This window comes from Parasteatoda tepidariorum, unplaced genomic scaffold (genome assembly GCF_043381705.1).
Source record: "Parasteatoda tepidariorum isolate YZ-2023 unplaced genomic scaffold, CAS_Ptep_4.0 HiC_scaffold_796, whole genome shotgun sequence".
NCBI classification, from domain to species: domain Eukaryota; kingdom Metazoa; phylum Arthropoda; class Arachnida; order Araneae; family Theridiidae; genus Parasteatoda; species Parasteatoda tepidariorum.
The window spans coordinates 1,581-23,647 of NW_027261914.1; the positions used below are offsets into that span (position 1 = coordinate 1,581).

Here is a 22,067-nt window from a genome sequence, read left to right on the forward strand (position 1 = left end):
GGCTATAATAGCAAATGATGTTGAGTTGAAATCTCTTTTATCAGCCGAGACATCTCTGCAATTCAAAATAATCACATTTCCAGAGTCAAATGTAGATTTGATGTGTGATGTTTCAACTGGAAGAGCTCGCCCATACGTTCCAGATGAGTTTCGTCGAAATGTTTTTTGCTCCCTACAAAACATTGCCCATCCTGGTGTGCGAAAGACACAGCACCTGGTCAAATCTAGATTTGTCTGGCCCAAAATGCTCTCAGACATTGCCAAATGGGCAAAATGTTGCATCGCATGTCAAAGGTATAAGATTCATAGACACACTAAAGCACCATTGGCAAATTTTCAGGATCTTTCGCAACGATTTGACCATGTCCATTTGGACCTGATAGGCCCCCTACCTCTTTCTAATGGCTACTCTTATTGCCTGACCCTTATTGACAGATTTTCGAGATGGCCGGAGGCCCAACCTCTTAAAGATATCTCTGCGGAAACGATCGCTGAAGCATTCTTCACTTGTTGGGTGTCCCGATATGGTGTACCGTCTGTGGTAACCACCGACAGGGGACGGCAATTTGAAGCTTCTCTGTTTCGCTCTCTTGACACGGGGACACATGGGGATACACAGATCCCGAACAACAAGTTACCATCCTCAAACTAATGGGTTAATAGAGGAACTACACCGTCCTCTTAAAACTGCCATCAAGTGCTTTGGCACTGAAAAATGGACTGCGGTGCTTCCGTTGATCCTTCTTGGTTTTCGTACTGCTTTTAAGGAAGACATTGGTTGTACCCCTGCTGAGCTGGTTTTTGGAACCACAGTTCGTCTACCTGGTGAACTCCTTGTTCCAAACAACCAACCCTGTGATCCTACAGACTTTGTAAATAAGTTACGTCAGCACATGCAATCACTTCGTCCAACACCTCCAAAGCGTCATGGTGATGGCAAGGTCTTTGTCCATCCAGATTTAACAATTGCCAGTCATGTATTTCTACGACAGGATATGGTGAGGAGACCACTCCAGCCTCCTTATAGTGGCCCATTTAAAGTTCTTCGCAGATCGGAGAAAGTGTTTTACCTGGACATCAATGGAAAGACAGAGGCTGTTTCGATTGATAGGGTGAAACCGGCGTACATTTTGTACAACAGTGAACAGGGTGATGCTGTTTCAAGCCACAACCTAACACCTCCAGCTCCATCAGCAGTTTGAGATAAAGCCCCACAGTCTACAACAGCCACAACCCGTTCTGGCCGTCATGTGCATTTCCCCAAAAGATACCGTTGACACTGAGGGGGGAGTATGTGGCGAGTACTGTTCCAGTCAGAACTGCACTTAAGTGCGTGATGTATCTGCAGTACACAGCAATGCTGAACTGAAGTGAAGAGTTCAGTTGATCGGTTGATTAAGCGTGCTTTGTTTGTTGTTGTATCTTCTCATCCTAATGTTAACTCCTTATTTTTTAATTTAATTATTCTTTAAATTGTGATATAATAAAAATGTGATTGTCCATATATAATCTCTCATTCTTTCTCAACGCAACCTATTCCTCAGACTCATGCTTCCTGCTTTGCGCACTCTTTGAACATTGCTGTTCAAACAGGGCTGAGAGAAGAGGAAAAAACTTTGGATAAAGTTAGAGGAATTGTTGAGCATTTCAGGAGGATCCCAACAGCTGCGGCAAAATTGCTTTCAACATGTACTCAAATGGGACTCCCTCCACTAAAATTGAAGATTGATATAACAACAAGATGGAATTCAACTTATTTTATGTTAATAAGGCTGCAAACAATTAGGGATGCAGTAATTTCTACAATAGCGCTTATTTCACATCCTAAATTAATACAATTTTCAGATGAAGAATGGAACATTTTAAATAAATTAATTGAAATTCTTAAAGTCTTTGAAGAAATTACAACAGAGTTCAGCAGTGAAAAAGAAGTAACAATATCTAAAGTTATAGTAATAAGCAACAGCATTTTTAAATTCTTCAACAAATTATTAATCGATATCACACTCAATAAAGAAATAAAAACCGTTCCAGAGAAAATGAAATTGAAATTAATAATATATTCTAATGCAGAGAGATCCAAAACACTAGCTTTATCCACATTGTTAGACCCAAGATTCAAGAAACAAGGTTTCAGTGATGAAATTGCACTTAAAAGAGGTATTGATTCACTGGCAGAAAAAGCTAGTCGGATTGTGACAGAAATAAATGAAAATTTTGAGAGTGCAACCGAACCAAAGGAATCATCTTCATCTATATGGAATGACTTTGATAGCAAAGTTCAGAAATTGCTGCCAACTAATCCTTTAGCAGCTAGTTGAGGTCGACAAATATTTCGAGGAGCCCTTAATTAGAAGAAAGGAATATCCCCTTTCTTGTTGGAAAGATAGAAAATCTGTATAGCCTCGTCTCTTTCAAATGATGAAAAAATATCTCCCAATTCCAGCCACATCTGTACCCTGTGAAAGACTTTTTTCCAAAAGTGGGCAGATTATCACAGATCGATTAAAGCCCTCAAAGGTGACAGAAATTTTGTTTTTAAATTCAAATTTGTAACATAAGTACTGATTCTTCGGTTGATAAAAGTGTAAATAAATTTGATTTAAAATAAAATAAATGATTAAAATAAATTTGCAAGAAACATCAAACATTAAGTTTCGAGAATGTTATAAAAATTTATTCTTGAAGAATAAGAACTATTTTATTTTCGTATTTAACTGCTGTTATAAGTTGAATATGAAATTTCAAGCATTTATATATATGTATACAGTGGCAGTCAAAAGTATTCGTACACTTAAATTACTAACTTCAAAAGGGAATAAAAATTGAAATTGCGTAAAAATTAATTGAAATTTTCAAAAAATCTTAATGTTTTTCAAGTTGTTGCATGAATGATTTGAATTTTTAAGAAGAAATTTTTAAATTTGATCATAAAGAGCTCCTCGATAGTGTGAGAATTTGAATCTCACCACTAAACCTCGTGCTTCAAAAGTATTCGTACATCCACATTTCAAGTTGTAAAATAATAAAATTAAGACAATTTGTGCGCCAAATATCGTTTGTGGGAATATATTTGGCGAGATTTTATATTATTCTTACTTTTACCGCTTTATCTGTTTTATTCTTATGTTTACTAGCTTTGAAACTCGCATTTTTTGTTGTCAATCATACAGCTTTAAATTGAGATGGCTCGGAAGGGAACTTCTCTCGCTGAAAGAAAACTGATAATGAAACTACATAATAACTCTTTAAGAAAGATATCACTTGCTATTGGAAGACCCCGATCTACAGTGCAAAGTGTTATAGATCGACATTGCCAACGCAATACTGTTGAAAATATTCCACGAAGTGGACGCCCAAAAATTCTCAGCATTAAGCACAGACGCTTACTCGTAAGAAGTTTTTTGTGTCGGAAGTTAATAGAAAGAAACGAATGTCTTTCGCCAAACAGTATGTTAATAAAAATCCTGATTTCTGGAACAGGGTTATATTCTCGGATGAGAGCAAGTTTAACGTGTTTGGATCTGATGGCAGACAAATTGTGTGGCGTAAAAAGAATACAGAGCTACAACCAAAAAATTTGAGTGTGACAGTAAAGCATGGCGGTGGTAACATTCTAGTTTGGGGATGGGTACATGGAGTGGGTAAATTGCACATCATTGATGGGATTATGGATCACAAAAAGTACATTGACATTCTAAAAAGTAATTTAAATTCTAGCGCTTCACAAATGGGTCTTCAAACTAACTATATATTTCAACAAGACAACGACCCTAAGCATACAGTTTATAATGCTAAGCTCTGGGTATTATATAACACTCCCGAAAGACTCAACACACCTCCACAATCACCAGACATGAATCCTATTGAGCATTTGTGGAGTATTTTAGACGACAAAATCAAAAATCGAGGAGTAAAAAATAAAAATCAGCTGAAAACCGCCATATTGGAAGAATGAGCATCAATTACACCAGATATTACAAAGAAGTTGGTAGATTCAATGCCAAGTCGAATGAAAGCAATAATTAAGGCGAAAGGATATCCTTCTAAGTATTAAACTGTGATATATTATATAATTTTAGGGAAATTTCCTAAGTGTACGAATACTTTTGACACAAAAGTTTTGATAATTAATTTCTATTTTTTATATTTTTTCTGTAATTGTTTTACAAGAAAACTTCTTTTGATTAAATTGCTCAAAAATAAAGGATACAAGGCCTGGTATCTGTGTTTAATGACGTAGTATAATTAATAAAATACTATGAAGCGATGAGCACTTCAAAATTCATTGTACGAATACTTTTGACTGCGACTGTATATTTAAGTTTTAGAGGTATATATCATATTCATTGTATTTATTTTTGAAGAATATGCAATTTTTTATATTTTTGTTTTCGTATTTAACTGTTCTTATTAGTTCAGCAAAAATTTCGTGTATATTGATAAATTTAAGAGGCATTTACCATATTCATTGTATGAAAATTTATGTTAAATGATTGAAAAATATTACTGCTCTTTATAGTAAAAATGTAGTGCAATTTATAATATTCATTTTTCAAGAATTTTATATTTTTTCAATGAGAGAATTATTCATCATATTTGATATTTATTATTAGCAATTTATTCTAATTTAATGATTTAAAATAAATTTGAAAGAAACATCAAGTTTCGAGAATGTTATAAAAATTTATTCTTGAAGAATAAGAACTATTTTATACTTATTTTATTTTCGTATTTAGCTGCTGTTATAAGTTGAATATGAAATTTCAAGCATTTATATATGTATATATATTTAAGTTTTACAGGTATATATCATAATTGTATACAAATTTATGTAAATTAAATTATATACAGTCGTCCCCATTTAATCGCCCCTCCGATAATCGAATAACCCGCTTATACGAATAAAATGTAATGGAACCAAATCATTTTATATGTAACTAATGTTACATTTCCCCGCTTAAGCGGTTATTTCTTGTTTCCAGTCCTCGCTTAATTGCATAAAGAAGATGTACTGTGATGAATTTCTTTTTAAGAGAAGTTTCCCCAGCTAGAATGGAATTTCAGTTTAGAAGATAAGAATAGACCCCCGTATTCACCGTTGACTCTGGCCTAACGCGTAACTGCCAGTTCCGAAACCCCCGGTTTGGAAACTTTGACCGAGAGTTCAAAAGCGATTCCACCATTATTTTTTGACCGTCGGTTTCTTAACTGCGGGTTACTTGACCGGCAGTTACAAGCGGTAGATTGCGTNTTAAATAACTATGCCTAGTAATTATTATGCAGCATATGTATACTATATTTGCATTGCTTAATTCCAATGGTGCAGCTAAGGTTTTCAGCATCTAAGGACAATTTCGTTAACTATTCAGGTTTTGTTTTACCTTGAAATATGTTGGGGCTGTGAAATCATTCTTTTCTAAACCAATTTATTTATGCCTCAGACTTTGTAAAAACTTGAAAGCTGTCCTTGGCACTGTAATATATATTGACAAATCCCGGATCAACTAGGTGACTAGAATACTTTTCGTGGCGAATACCTTTTTTCACATTTTATTCTGTTACTTATTATTTATGCTAAGCAGAAGGATTCATTAGAAAATAATAATTGTCCTTCGTTGACAAACAGTCATTCATAAATGGTACTTAAATGCTAAAACTAAAAGGCTTTGCAATGTATATAATTCATTTATTTGCTGCTTTTGTGTTTATTTTATACAAAAGAATTACTTAGAAAATTTCTTTTAAATTTGATTTTTTATGCATTTATTTTCCATTCACTTTGCCCATTTTTTAAATACTTGTTACAAGAATGGAAAACTATAATGCTAATTGCTGACAAGTTAAATTTTGACTGAAAGAATTAAAAGTAGTGGGCTAGTAATTTTTAAGTGAAAAAATGAGATATCCAAAAAATAGAAAGATGTTTTATTTTGGGATGAATTTCAACATGTTTTTAAAATATTTTATCGATATTTAAAAAACAGTTATTAATCTCTGCATTTCTATAAATCATAAAGGAAGTAAACCATGTGTTGACAAATATCTTAACAAGCCACTAGAAAATAAACAATGTATCTCCATTTAATTTTCACATAATTTAACAATGTGTCAAATTTACTTTGAATATTACAGGATCTAGAATCACAGAATGATGTTACCGTAACGCCATGTCCTCCAACACCTGTGGCAGGGACGGAGGAAACTCCTGCAAAAGGCAGTCTAAAAGCCACCTATTCTATGTTCAGAAAGCGAACTAAGAAATCTGCCCCCTCTGCAACCCAAAAAGCTGCTTCTTCTATTGAAGAAAAAGCAGACTGGAAATTGAAATTTTAAAGAGTAAAGAGGAGAGCACAAGTAGAAAAGCACAAGTTAAAGATGAGGCTGCTGTCTGTGCAGATAGAGTTTCAGGAGACTTTAAACAAAATCTTGTGCACTGATCCCACTTCTTTAAACATTTCATTAAATAAATGTTTTATTATTTTACTGTGTTGTGTATCAATATTACTCAAAACATGTTGTAATTCAATTTTCCACATAATCTTGTTGTCAGTGGGAACTTAAGAAACAATGATACATTTTAATTATAACATTGCCTTATTATTGGGGACAGACTTAATTTTAATAGGCTATTTTATTCTTTCATGAGATTAATGAGAAATTGTCATATACAGATGCTTAATTAATTCTGGCAATATGTACTACTGGTTTTAAGGTAACTGATACAATTATAACAAGAATTCTTCAACAGACTTTTCTTAGTTTTTAGAAAATAGTTTTTCCTTACAGAGATATTGTATTACTATTTTACTTAACAATAACTTTAAAAAATATATAAAGGGTCGTATAAAAAATAATTTTATAAGACCTGATCAAGTTCTTATAAAAAATTATTTGTCTTTAGCTCTTGTTGACTGCACGAATAATGTATTTTGCAATAAACACTGATACAGTTACAAAGTATTTGTTGAGTATTAACCGTTTGAGTGAGGCATTCGCTTATTGGTTAGTATAATTTTCACATCTATTGAGAGCAGTTCTTATTCATTTTACTCAAATGTGATCTTTATTGTGCTATGAAATTACTATGCACTATTAGCATATATATAAGAAAACTCTTCAGCATTCAAACGGTTAAAACTTCAATAAATAGTAATACTAACCATGGAAATGGTTGTCTCACAGCCCCTTAAGAGGGATATGATATGCACCATAGAAAAGTATTTGATACTAATAAATTTTGACTATCGTTAATTGAGCAGGATAATTTTATAGCAGGAGCAATATCCATGCCCTCTTAAGTCCATTGATTAAAAATGCACCATCTTTCTTATTGCTAAACATTCTAATAATAACAATACATACTAATAACAGAATATGAACCAGTACTTTTAAAAAAGAAAATTCGACAAAATAATAAACATAATTTAATGTATTTTAAGTATAAAAAAAGACAAATTTTAATTAAAATAAATTTAACATTTCGCTTCGCAAATCCAGCAGGAGAACGTGCAGTAATAATGTTTTCGTGTTCTGGTAGCTTTAGTTCCTTTAGTAATTTTTCTGTCTCTGGGTCCATAGGTGGCTCTTCATCACCTACAGAAGATAAATTAAAATGTTAAGTAACTAAATTTTTTCTTTGATAATATTTTGCTTTCAGTTTTTTGATTTACATTTTTATGATCAGCTGTAAATCAATTACGACGACTATGAACAAAAATTTAAAATTTGAAGGTGAGGACCATTTTATTTAATTCTATAGCAGTTGTTGAATAGCTGACCAGTTTTTTTTTTTGGTTTACAATGTTCAACTCTGCACTCTGCAGCATTGTACTTTTGAACCCAATTCAAAAGACAAGGGAACACATGGATCAAAAAATGGAAAAAACACATCAAATATGGAAAGAACACCTTATCTCTTTGTTTCGAGTTATTCAATAAGTTAAATATTTAATTTTAAATGTAGAAAAAAAAAGTTTAGTCTACCATACAAGTAGTTCTTTATAGAGGACAAAGCATAACAAGCTATTCAACTTATAATGCAAAATTAAGGAAACATGCTGGCTTCACATATAATTTTTACCCATTTGAAAATCTTACTAACATTAAGCTTTATATTTTTTAATCAATTAGTAATAGCTATTTAAAAACTCAAAATGTACAGCCAATTTAAATTAACACATTAAGCATTATTGTTCAGATATTATATCATAAATAAATATATTATTGCAACTTAATTAAAAATAAATCACTACCAATGAATTTTTCCATTCCTCTTTGTACAACATCTTGAATTTAGATCACACCTACAGTTAATATAGAAAAATTAAATCATTAAAATAATTTAAGTTGAGTAAGGTACTTACCTAAATTTAAGGCAACGTTATGAAGGACGCAGCAAGCAACTACACCCTTGTGCAAATTAATTGAAACAAACTTTTTTTTCGTGTTTTTTAAAGAAGATGTTTTGGGGTTGTTTCGGTTACAATGGGGTTGGACCTTTGCAGCCTATTGACGGTATGATGCGTTCTGAGCAGTACATTACTATTCTGGGTAAAAAAGTTGTTCCAGAGTTGAAGAAACGATACCCTGATGGAACAGGGATTTTTCAACAGGATTTAGCTCCTTGCCATACGTCCAAAATTGTCAAGAAATTCATGTCTGAGAATCAAATTGAGACATTGGAATGGCCAGGGAACTCTCCGGATATCAACCCAATTGAGAATCTCTGGGCCATATGCAAGAATCGCCTATTAAATATGGACTGTACAACTATGGAGAAGCTAATCACGGCGTTAATTCATGTGTGGTACAAGGACACAGATATAATAAATGACTGTAAAAAATTAGTGGAATCCATGCCGAATCGTGTCCAAATGTTAATAAAGTGCTGTGGAAATCATATTATGTACTAAAAATTTTTGAGTTTGTATAAATTTAAATAAAATAGCATTTTCTCTTAGTTTTCTGAATTTATTGAGTTTGTTTTAATTAATTTGCACAAGGGTGTATTATTGCTGGAACATTGTCAATGTGGCATGACATGCCCAGGCTGAGACACGGGAATCTTCTTTTTAAAATTCCATAACTACGCTCCACAGTATTCCTTGTTAAGACATGTGCCTTGTTGTACCTGAAACAAAATACCAATGACCAAATTTTACAAAAATGATTTTAATATGAGTTTGGGTTTGTCGTGACAAATGATTATAGTGTAATTTGGGACATTGCCTATATTATGTTAACACATTGAATGCCACGCTAATTTTACATGGCTTTCCCGTCTGTCTAAACGGTAAATAACGACAAACTAAATTTACATCTGAACATTGAGACATATCTGAAAAAAGTGGTGAATTATATAAGCCTACGATTTGTTAATAATCTTGGCTTCGACGGTTACCCCTGTTATACAGCCAAAAACAAACCTGACCCCGCAATATCAACATACAATTTTAAATAATCTGGCTGAAGATTTAAATCATGAGGTCAAAAAGTTTGTTGGAAATAAAATGTTCAAAGTAGTTCAAGAGAAAAAAGTTAAAAATATATTTTGAAACTCGCATGATGTGACACTGAATAATAAATTATACACTTGTATATAGTAAATATAAATATATTAAAAATGAAGACAGGACAACAGAATAAATGGGCAAATGGAAAATAAAAAATTTCTACAATAACTAGTACCAACATCTTTCTTCAGACATTGTTTTCCATGGGGAACCAATTCAAGATCAACACTGTGCTTTGTAATTTAATGTCAATCAAATTATTTCATAGCCTGCCCAATGTATTTGATATAGAGAGGTATTTAAATTCTTATTCCAGTAATTTAATAAGTTTTTACAATCAAGAATGTTTAATAGACAGAATATATATGAAGTAAAAATTTAGACTTCTCTATACTTTATAATTAATTATAAAATGGAACCCTGTACATGGTCTAAAGCATCAAAATTAATGTTTAAATAGCTGCATATAATTATAGTGTTGTTATCTAATATCTGTTTTCAGCTTTTAGTTTGTTGCTGGTTATTTGGTGGTTTTGAATGAATGTAATATTTAATAGCATACAAGCAGTTACATTGCGAAAAACACAAATGTTCAATATAATGAACTAAAAGGTTTCATAAACTAACAAATTTTTCAAATTAAAAATACCACAGCGTAATAATTACCATATTTATCAAAAAATGGTAATAGGTGGCTAATAAGTAATTGCCCTGTTGCTAAACATAAATAATTACCAACACTTATGAAGTGATACAATAACACCATGTTTTAAAGTATACAAAAATCATTTTAAAATTTACGAATGCAATGACATACCTCACTTGTGCAGGTGATTTCGGTCCCAATACTGGAGTCAATAAAAAAGGCTGGCAACCATAACCGCTATCACCTAAGAGGTGATAGTTTTGGTAAATAGATTTTGTCTGTAAATCAAGACAGACAGCACTATTGGTGAAAATTGTGCTGTCATGCACAGCTCCAGGCCACCTAGCCACAACATTTCTTATATACAAGTCTGCATCGCTGATTGTCTGGACGTTTAAAGAAAAAAAATCCTTCCGATACCGGAATCTTTCAGCATCTTCTCCCCAGGAGAGAGAATCTTCACATGAGAACAATCTATTGCTCCCAGCACTCCAGGAAAGCCAGCTACGTGAAAAAAATTTTGAGACACCTAATGGGGAAAATATGTCGATGAATATAATATAATTTCAGTTTAATTATTTTGGTGAAGTCTCAGTACTTTCTGTAGCTCTCAATTGTGATTGAGAACTTTTAGCACTATTATTCAGATATATGAAGTGGTTTTTTTGTTTTTAGTTGTAACGTGTTTAAATATGGATGTTAAGAATGCTCGTAACAACTTTTATGTCTAATTATAATTGGTGTGTAAAGAACAAAATGTAACAATTATAGTTTCTAATGACATAATTTTTGTGATTTTCATATGGTTAGCAATATATATATATATATATATATAGCTTGATATTTTTATATATATATATATATATATATATATGATGTTTTTAAGAACTATATGTTCATACCAGGGGTAATTGCAAATGTGCGATTGTTGAAAAATAGAGAAATTAGTTTTTGCCTTTTGAGTACAAATAATTTATTGTAATTTTTAAGTTTTATTAATCTCTTTTAATCTTCTACACTGGCTTGACAGCCCTGATTGTTCCCTCATCTACACTAGGACTTTCTCCCCTTCCCTCACCTCAGTTGCATATCAATGTTCTACGAAATTTTTCCCTTCCTCAATATTTTTCGTATTGGTCGAAAATATATTTTAAAATTTTTATAACATGGTTTGTTTTAGATCTATGTTTAATGTAGTTTTCAGTCCCAAATAGTTTTCTATTTTAATCTATTTAAAAATCAAGGAAGAAACTAATGTACTCCCTTCTCCTGTTACTCTCCACATGCTAATGGTGAAAGCATACGAATTGCTCCCATAGGTGGACAGTTCTGTTCTATGCCACCTGTAGCACATTTCAATTGCCAATAAACAAAAGTTAACCAAACGCATTAAATAATATCATTCACAGAGGCACAAACTATATTATCAGAGAGATTTCTGTATCGTGATCTGTGGCACAATAATGGCGAAGTATTGGCAATCTCCGGGGAGTGGCCCTTGAAAAAGATTACAGAGAGGGACCAGCTCGAAAGGTATAGATCCTAGCCACCACGGGCAAATATGAACATGTTTTTATAAAAAAAAAATTTGTAAGTTTAAAACCTAATTAGCACCTTAGCAATTGTAGTTGGCGCAAAAGATCATGATAAGGAAATGTCCCTATATTATCCATATATTGATGATGTTACAATATATTAGAATATAGTTGTTTTGTTTTTCAATTAAATAATGACCTCTTACTTCAACGAAGAGAAATTACAATAAATTGGAAAATTTTACATATCTGAATATCTTACATATTTACAGTAATATCATGAATGTAAAAAAAAAATTTATAAAATGCATTTCTAAACAGGTGCTTAATTTCATTGATATTAATTGCTTTGTAGGTGTAAGCAAGTTGAATAAAATACATTTGACTTACCTCTTCACATTCTTCTTTTGTTTTTGGCAAGGAAATAAATTCCTTGCACAATGATGCAATGACTTTGCTGACTCTATGTACAACTCTACAGACAGTAGACTGGCTAACCTGGAAACAATCCCCCAGGAGAAGCTGAAAGGTTCCGGTGGCGTAATAGCGAAGTGCTATTATCACTTGCTCCAAAGGTGACAGGGCATTGTTTAAAGTGGATGAATGACGTAAATCTTTGTCTACGATCAACACTAATGTTTTAACTCTTGCCTTATCCAGGCGAAATCGTTTCTTAAAATTCAACTCATCGAATAGATATCTTCTGGATTTCTCAACATTTCTTGGCTTCCTATCTTCGAGTTTTTCCAAAAACTATATTTCTTTTAGTAAATTGTAATCTTCCATTGTAATTTTCCAAAAATACCGACGAAGAAATCGAAGTAAATAAGCAAACACTCGTTTATTGCGCATGCGCGGTTTCTCTGACCGGGAATATCTTCAGGTTCAAGTTACTTAACTCTGGGTTAAAGTAACTCGCAGTTACGTATACGGTGGAATGAGATTTTTAACTCTAACCTGGAGTTGCTCTCATAAAACCTGTTTTGAACTCTGACTGAGGGTTAGGGTCAGTGGTGAATACGGGCGTCAGTGATCACTTTAATAGCACTTCCTATTCATTTGCTGATCTAAACAGGTGTTAATGGTTTAAGCATTCATCAAATGTTGTTGACAGTTGTACATTAGAGTAAACGAAGGGGGTTTTGACACTATTCATTAGCACACCCGGAAGGTATAGAGTGATTTATTTTACGGTAAAGACTTCTAGTCCCCTCATGGTGCGTTATTTGATAAGATGAAGTTTAAAAAGCCTGCTTTTACACTATACAGGGTTCCTTTCTCCAAAGTGGAATAATCATTGCTTACTTCAGTGAATGCTTACTCTTGAGTTGGTTGCACGATGAGCACGAAAAGGAATGATTTGAGTTTATCTAAAAAAATAGAAGTCTTGGAAGAAATAAATTTTAAAAAATCCCAATCTGAAATTGCGAATAAATTTGGAATTTCTCAAACTCAAGTTTCGAGGATAAAAAAAAATNTTTTCGAGCTTTTCCAAAAACTCTATTTCTTTAAGTAAATTGTAATCTTCCAAAAATACCGACGAAGAAATCGAAGTAAATAAGCAAACACTCGTTTATTGCGCATGCGCGGTTTCTCTGACCGGGAATATCTTCAGGTTCAAGTTACTTAACTCTGGGTTAAAGTAACTCGCAGTTACGTATACGGGGAATGAGATTTTTAACTCTAACCTGGAGTTGCTCTCATAAAACCTGTTTTGAACTCTGACTGAGGGTTAGGGTCAATGGTGAATACGGGCGTCAGTGATCACTTCAATAGCACTTCCTATTCATTTGCTGCTCTAAACAGGTGTTAATGGTTTAAGCATTCATCAAATGTTGTTGACAGTTGTACATTAGAGTAAACAAAGGGGGTTTTGACACTATTCATTAGCACACCGGGAAGGTATAGAGTGATTTATTTTTCGGTCAAGACTTCCAGTCCCCTCATGGTGCGTTATTTGATTTGATAAGATGAAGTTTAAGAAACCTGCTTTCACACTATACAGGGCTCCCTTCTCTAAAGTGAAATAATCATTGCTTACTTTAGTGAATGAGTTGGTTGCACGATGAGCACGAAAAGAAATGATTTGAGTTTATCTAAAAAAATAGAAGTCTTGGAAGAAATAAATTTAAAAAAATCCCAATCTGAAATGGCGAATAAATTTGGAATTTCTCAAACTCAAGTTTCGAGGATAAAAAGAAATGCTGAAAGCATTCGAAAGGAATACGCGAGTAATGGAAGCCTCAGTAGAAAAAGAAAGAGAAAATCGAATTTTGATAACGTATATCAAGCTATGTTGGACTGGTTTCAAGCAAAAAGAGCTAAAGGTGCATTGATCAACGGAGCAATGATCCAACAGAAAGCTATGGAAATCGCACAAAATTTCGAAAACTGTGAAAAGTTTCTTGCTTCAAACGGTTGGCTTTATAGATGGCAGCAGCGAAATAATTTAAGTTTCAAGATCGGACACGGAGAATCTGGCTCTACAGATGATTCTACATGTGAAATTTGGCGAGAAAAGACTTAAGTGCCTTTGCTTAAGGAATATGGTGCGGAGAATATTTTCAATTGCGATGAAACGGCCCTTTTTTACCGCGCAATGCCATCAGGAACATTGGCTAAGAGAGGAGAAAAAGTCCAAGGTTATAAGAAAAATAAAGATAGAGTGACTTTATTATTTTGTGCCAATCAAGAGGGGACAGATAAGCTTGAACCCTTAATGATTGGAAAAAAGCAACCAGCCGAAGTGCTTAAAAGGGATAAAAAAAAAAGTGCCCGATTCCGTATATGCATTCTCGAAATGCGTGGATGACGAGAAACACGTTTAGAAAATGGTTGGTCGACTTAGATTTGGATTTTAAACGGCGAAATAAGAAAGTAGTCTTATTTCATGACAATGTTTCAAGTCATAAAATTGACTCACTACGCCTGACCAATATCATTTTACAATTTCTTCCCGCGAATGCAACTTGCAAAATTCAACCTCTTGATCAGGGAATTTCCTTTAAAGCCCGCTATCGGAAGCAAGTGATTCAAGAGGTCTTGCACTTCTTGGAAGAAGCTACACCAGAAGAATCATTGCTGTCAGTTTATAAGAAAATAAGCCTCTTGACGGCAATGCACTTCGTGAAACGTGCCTGGGATAGTGTCCCAATGGAAGTGGTTAATAACTGCTTCAAAAAAGCACAATTTTTCCCACCTGAAGAAATTAGAGATGATGAAACAGTCATCTACGATTTAGAAGAATTTTTGAATTCCGAATTTGAAGGGTTGGGCATGACAGATAATGATTGGATGGAGTTTATAAATTTGGATGAAGAGGAAGACAGAAGAAGAGAATACCACGACAATCGCCGAGCAAGCAGAAGAGGACCAGGACGATCCACCCCATCCTCCAACAATTAATAAGGTTTACAATTCTTTAGCCACAATAAGACGACATTTTGAATGTAATGGAGGGGACTAAAATGTACTGTACAACTTAGAAAAAGAAGTAGAGAGATGTTCTATTAAACGTGTATCAAAACAGTCTTCTATTACAGATATATTTTATTATTACTTTAAATGAGATTCATATTTTATGATAACTAATATTGATAGTTTTAGTTATAATTGTTTATTGATCATAAAATTGAGTTTATTTAATCTAAACATTATACTATGTATTAAATACCATTTAAAAGTAAAATTTTATAAAAACATAGTATTTTAAGATCGAATAATGCACTCCCCTTTTAATCGAATAACCCGCTTAATGGAATAAAGTTGGCTGGAACCGATGGTATTCCTTTAAGCGGGGTTGACTGTATCGCATTCATTGTTTGAGAATTTATGAAGTTTATAAAGAAGTTAAGAAGTAAAAAAAAATTGGGAGTTATTTATCACATTTTATTGAATATAAAATAATTTAAAATGAAAAAGTGCAACAAGATAATTTGAAGGTATGTAGTAGTATTTTTGTATCAGTGTTAAAATCTTTAATCAGTTTTATAAAGAAATATATTTCCATAATAATTTCTTAGCTATACTTTTTTTTTACATACAGTTAAATTTCAAGAATTCTATGTTGTTTGAATGGCTATATCTTTCTGTTACAAATAAAATGAATCATTTTAAAGAAATTTGCGTTTCTGAATTAGAAACGAGTCCAACATAAGCAACCACAAGAATAAAAAATAGTCAGCAATAAAAATAATTACATCAGGTAATGAAAGTCTAATGAATAAAGTTTGCTTTTATATTAATCAAAGAAAAATCGTTTATCATTCATAATTTCCACTAATAGGGAGATCAAGAATATACTTTGTATATAGTCAAAAGCAAAACATTTTTTATGGATGACTCAAAATATTTCACTGAAACAGTTACGCAATCAGCTTTTAAAAGACTACATATAGGCAATCTTCTTTCAAATCCATGTATTTCTTCTGAAATAAAAAAAGAATGATGAGGAACAGGGTATTGAAAGGGATCCGCCTCCTTGGCTTGAAAGGGAGCAGTAGAAATTTTTGTATTTTTTTTCTAATGATAAAAATTTCAGTCACTTTTTCTTCCAGAAAAGCATAAAACTTTTTTAAACTTCCAAAACTTTTATTTCTTCTTTGAGAAAAGAATACCACTTCTCTTCAGGTTGTTTGTTTTTCAGGTATAGTGATTTCATTGCATTGCCAATACAATTATCTAGGGATGTAAATCATAGCATTCGAAAGACTAAGAATTTAATTAAAATTTAATTTTAATTTGCGCAGAAGTAAAAAATTTTTTAAAAGAAACTAATAAAACATAGATTTTTATGATCAAGCGCGAAAATCTAAATAAGAATGCATTCTCAGAGAGATACAGTATTGATATATTTGCTTATAGCTTGCTTTGTAGATAGCGAGCCAACCACATTCAGTCTTTAAAAGGTTATTCACACTGGAAACAATAAAAATGCAAGTATTTTACCTGAATAATAGTTTTGTGTTCCTGATTGGTGAATTTCACAGTGTTAATATGTTTAACCAATCGGGATCTTATTTGCATCTCCATATTCGCATACGCAAATATTTTGCATTCAGTGGGAACGGCCCCTAAGGAAAACTGTCCATTCGAATGCGTCAATCGCACATCTGATCAACTTTCAGAAGAAAGGGGAACCAGGGTGGTGATTTTTTTTTGCAAAAATGAAAACTTGAGTGAAAATACACATATTTCCTCGCCCTTTAACGGAGGTGCGATGACAGCATTCGGAGGAAATGCTCCTTGAAGGATTAATCTCTGCATATTCAAAATTCGTGGATTTAAGCGAAAATTCGTTTGGGAAATCATTTCATGGGTACCACGAATGTTCCAGTTGCATCTACGAATTTTCTTCCATGCAACGAATATATTTCCTTTGATTTAAGAACAAAAAAAGAATCGCAGAATCGATTCACAAATCCACTCAATATAGTGAATCGATACAAAAGAATCGATTCATTTTAATGAAACGATCGGCACATCACTAAGCAAATTATATAGTAAAATTCGTTAAAGAAATATAGTTACGCCTACTTTTTAACATAGTAACCAGTAGTTTGATGCTTTAACAAAACATTTTATATCATACTTACAATTTTTGATATTTAGTGGTGAAAAAATTACTTACAAAGAAAAATACTAAACTAAAAGAAACTTACATTTCGCTACCACTAGAAAATGCTATTTTACAAAGCGGAGCAAGGGATTGATACCGGAAAATTTTTTAGAAAAACCAATCGTCCAGTACAAAAACACATTTTCTTATACCTCAAAGCCATTGGTTTTGATACATCAATATAGATATTTAATAAAAACCAAGTTGTAGGTGCGATATAGCCACAACTGGCTCTTGCACCAATTACTAATAACTAACTAACCAATACAAAAACCAAAATGTATAATTGACTACAATCATCAAATGAAAGGAGTGGATCGAGCTGATCAATATCTCAGCTACTATCCTATATATAGAAAAACTATAAAATGGACAAAGAAAAAGTAGTATTATACCTTTTCAATTGTGCTTTATTTAATGCATTCAGAGTTTACGAAAATTTAAATGTGAATTCTATATTAATTTTTTTTTTGTTTGAACGCTTAATTTTTTTAATGCTTTTTTTAAATTATCACGATCAGCCAGGGAAAACATATTACGTCCCTATTTTTGTAAAGAATTTGTTTCTCCAATCGACAAAAGATTTTGAAAAGGCCAAAACGTATAGTGTCTTTTGGTGTCCCGTGAATGAAGAGAAAGTGGAAAAACTAAAAGAAATGATAGTTCCACATAAAGATTCATGGGACAGATTCAAAGGAACATCCTACTACAGTGCTTATGTATTTCGCCTAGGAGGTGAGTTAGTCTTTTCTTCTTATTATTAAATTGTCAATGAATTGACTCGAAATCAAATGAATGTTCGCTTACGTAAATTATCACGATCAGCCAGGGAAAACATTACGTCCCTATTTTTGTAAAGAACTTGTTTCTCCAATCGACAAAAGATTTGGAAAAGGCCAAAACGTATAGTGTCTTTTGGTGTCCCGATCTCCTCGTGAATGAAGAGAAAGTGGAAAAACTAAAAGAAATTATAGTTCCACATAAAGATTCATGGGACAGATTCAAAGGTACATCCTACTACAGTGCTTATGTATTGCGCCTAGGAGGTGAGTTAGTCTTTTCTTCTTATTATTAAATTGTTAATGAATTGACTCGAAATCAAATGATGCGAATTTGAGATATTTTTTCCTATGCAAATTTATTTTCTATGCCCAATTTTATTTTTTTATAATTAAATTAGCAATATGCCAATAGCCTTCTGAAATAATAATGATACTTAATTATTTTAATATTTATTATTGATGAATTGAAATTTATCCAACTTCTACTTTAATATAAGTTTCTATTTTCCACCTGTAATTCGATTAATGTTTTTTTTTTTTTTTTACATTTATTTTAATTGAAATCAAATCATTTCTAATTATTTATTGAAATATTTTTATATAAGTCCAACATGTGCCTAAAAATGTGTTTAGTTTCAAAATAACCAAATTTTACTTCATGCATTATTTACATTTTAATTAGATTGTCATTTTAATGAAATCCGTAAGCAATAAAAAAAATTATATTACTGTGCAGGAGCAAGAGGTGCATGAATAATTAAACTTGCTAACTTGTCATTTTAAGAAATGCTAAATGATCTATTCCTGTTTAAATTTTTTAATATTTTTTAAGCTAGTCTTGAAGACTTGATGAGTAGTGTTAGTCAGAAAAGGTCATCAATCCCTCATAGACCCTTTCAAGCAGCCAATAAAAACGGGTCTTCATTCTCAACTGATGAAAAGGAAAAAAAAGAAAAATAAAGGGAACAAAACCCATGTTAGTATTTCCTCATATTCATTTTTCTAATTAGTTTTCTATTAGTTCCACAAAGGAATGTCAACTATCAGCTGTTTTCCAAATTCTAATTTTGGCCGAACAAATATTTTTTTTAATAATGTATGTAACATATGTATGTTCTTGGCTCAAAAAAGAGAGGGATGAAGCCCAAGCAGTGGCAAGTTTATCTCAAAAAAGAATATGAAAGTCTTCGTGCAGCAACAGAGATAGTTGTAGTTTCTGATATAAACCCACCAGAGTTCGAAGAAGTAAAAGAGCTTAGAAGATTGAATCGAAGCTTACAGCTTCAAGTTCAGGATAAAATAGCTCATGGTAAATTTAATGCTTTCATAACAGACTATCTATAATTTATGTTTATTATTCTTAAAAGAATAGTGAATGTCACAATTCAAACAATGTTTGTATACCAGCAGGGTGCAATTTTAGTGAAAGTCACATATCAATCCTATTGCTAGTAAAAAAGTTAATTACAGAAAAACACAGCAGCAGAACTTGGTTGTATCTCTTCAGGTTTATCTACCTCGGAAAAATACTCTCTATCTCAGTTTTTATATATTTTGAAAAATTGGTACCTATGTTTTTGTAAACCATTTGAGTAATATGGGTCTAAAAAAGCTTTGGAAAAAAAATTGTTTCTTTATTACTTAAAAAGTTTTTCTTCTAAAAGGTATTTAATTTTTATTTTACTACTAACATACTAATTTAAACTTAAAATTAGAAAAAAACAATAACATGACAGACTTCAAACATTTTAAAAATATTTCTTCTGCTTGCAAAATTTTTATGAAAACTTTGTTGTAAATACTGGTTTGAAGCACTATGGTTTTTATGCCATTTTTTTAAGCCATTGTACAGAGAAGCCAACTTGCTCCGGACAGCAAATATATATATTTTAAAGTGGTAGTTTACCAATTGCGATTCTTGGTTTAATAAATTCAATTTAGCAGATTTTTATCCATCACTATTTCTTAACAATTCGTAGGCTTTTATATAATTCACCACTTTATAGTACTTATGTTATGCTATACATTTTAAAAGCAAACAAAAACTGTCAAATATTTGCGAAATTTACTTTCTAGTTATTTACCGTTTCTTAAATTATTTTGGCGTGTCCGGAGCAGTTGGCATCTTTGCATTGTGTAAAAAATATCAGGCATTTTTTCCCTATTGTTTATTAATATTCGTATCTATCACTGATGTTTTTTTTAAAATTTAATTAAACATTAAAAAGATAAAAGCTCACTATTAAAACTATAATTTTAAAGGATTTATTTATAACTCCGTGTGTTTATTATTTTAACAAATTGCAAAAAGCTGAAAGACAAATTATATATGCATCTATAATTAAGTCTCTTTCCTTAGGAGAATTTAGTAGTTGAAAAAGATTATCTAAATGAGTAGACAAAAGTAAAAATATCAACATATGAATTTTATGTTAAAAATATCAACATATGAATATTTTGAAATATCAACATAAAAATATTCCCATTATCGTAAAATAATTTTTTTTTTTTTCCATAACAAACTTGTTGTTGAAGTGACATTTGACGATAATTTGAGCACCGTTTGTGGATGACTTGGTGACATATTGCCGCTAGTCTTCCTGATGTGTTGGATCCTATATATAACTATATCTTACTAGAATTATATAGATATTTAGTTATGTCGGAATATTTTTGTTATTTCATTTGAATTTCAACATTCTTTATAATGCTGTACAATTTTAAATAAATCTAAATTAAATAATCAAAAGGAAAAAAAATTATTATTTTTTCTATCATAAAAAAGTAATAAATCAGTAAAGAAAAGTAACTTATATTTTCTTATCTAAATAAGGTTTGTTTAAAATTTAATGTATTGAGTTTTATTCAGTTCCTTTTCCGATAGGAAGTATTTGTATTTGCTTTCTGTAGAAAATTACTAGTTTTATGTTTATTCTTTAAATGATGCAATGAATACAAGCCCATTTTTCTTTCAGGAAATTTGCCACAGGTGCCAGAAACAGAATTGCCAGAGGTACAATTTTGTATATCCTTTGTTTATTATCAATTTCCATACATGTTTTTTTTTTTTTTTTTTTTTTTTTTTTTTTTTTTTTTTNTTTTTTTTTTTTTTTTAAGATAATAGCTAATTTTTAAAATTGAACAGTAGTTTCCAATACTGTTTCTTATAATTTTAGGATTTTATGAACTTGAAGGAAATGTATGTGTGTTGGTCAAGACAGTTAAAGCCAGTTTACATTTAAAATAGTTTTTAATATTTTTTTAAAGGTTTTCTTAAAATTTTTTTAATAAAAATGAAAGGTTACTACGCTACCTGGAAAATATGAAAAATCTGGGAAAAGGCAGAGAATTTAATTAAGGGAGCATCAAATCTGTTATATTTGCACTTAGATTTCCCATAGAATGCAGGCCAAATTTACTACCGTTTAGCGGTATCTTCAAATTCTTCTTAAAATTTTATATTTGTATCATCCCAGAAGAAACGATAAATCCATATTGTTACCCTATTTTTGTGTTGATTTTTTAATTATAATTTTAAATTTTCACAAATTATGTCTAAATTTTTACGAAATAGGTACCTATCAAAAAAACCTAGACAGTACCCTGGAATGCATTTTAAAACCATACCGTTTCACAGAACTGTAGCCTTGGTTTTGTGACCTATACAATGTAATGCATACATTTCTATTATTAATTTTTGCGATTCACTGTACATTTTGACCATTGAACTGTCAGCATATACTGCGATATTAGACAGGAATTTTTTAAAAGTATGTTAGGAAAAGTCTGGAAATTTTGTCTGTCTATTTAAGTAGCAATAAGTATTTATTTGAATAAGTCATTTAATTATAAAGTGATTATTGAATTTAAGTATTTATTTGAATAAGTATTCAATAGTGTATTTAACTTTTTAAAATTAGAATTTTTGAAAAAACCTTTTTTAAATAAATATAATATAACAAAATTTTTAAA

General features: G+C 31.5%; 2 protein-coding genes and 1 long non-coding RNA gene across 3 annotated transcripts; 2 read left to right on the plus strand and 1 right to left on the minus strand.

Moving 5' to 3' along the window:
- Positions 1-605: 605 nt before the first annotated feature.
- On the plus strand, positions 606-1,202 carry LOC122272108 (uncharacterized). Its single transcript, XM_043055220.2, has one exon. It carries the CDS (start codon positions 606-608, stop codon positions 1,200-1,202), a length of 597 nt encoding a protein of 198 aa, XP_042911154.2.
- Positions 1,203-7,463: 6,261 nt separating this feature from the next.
- On the minus strand, positions 7,464-13,167 carry LOC122272109 (uncharacterized). The gene is made up of 4 exons (XR_011636020.1): positions 12,087-13,167; positions 10,333-10,690; positions 8,367-9,133; positions 7,464-7,596 (listed from the first exon to the last, which is right to left on the minus strand). It is a non-coding gene; the product is annotated as an uncharacterized lncRNA (long non-coding RNA).
- A 1,316-nt stretch (positions 13,168-14,483) lies between these two features.
- Positions 14,484-15,101, plus strand: LOC107437654 (tigger transposable element-derived protein 6-like). Its single transcript, XM_016049732.3, has one exon. The coding sequence runs from the start codon at positions 14,484-14,486 to the stop codon at positions 15,099-15,101; it is 618 nt and encodes a 205-aa protein (XP_015905218.3).
- Positions 15,102-22,067: the final 6,966 nt, after the last annotated feature.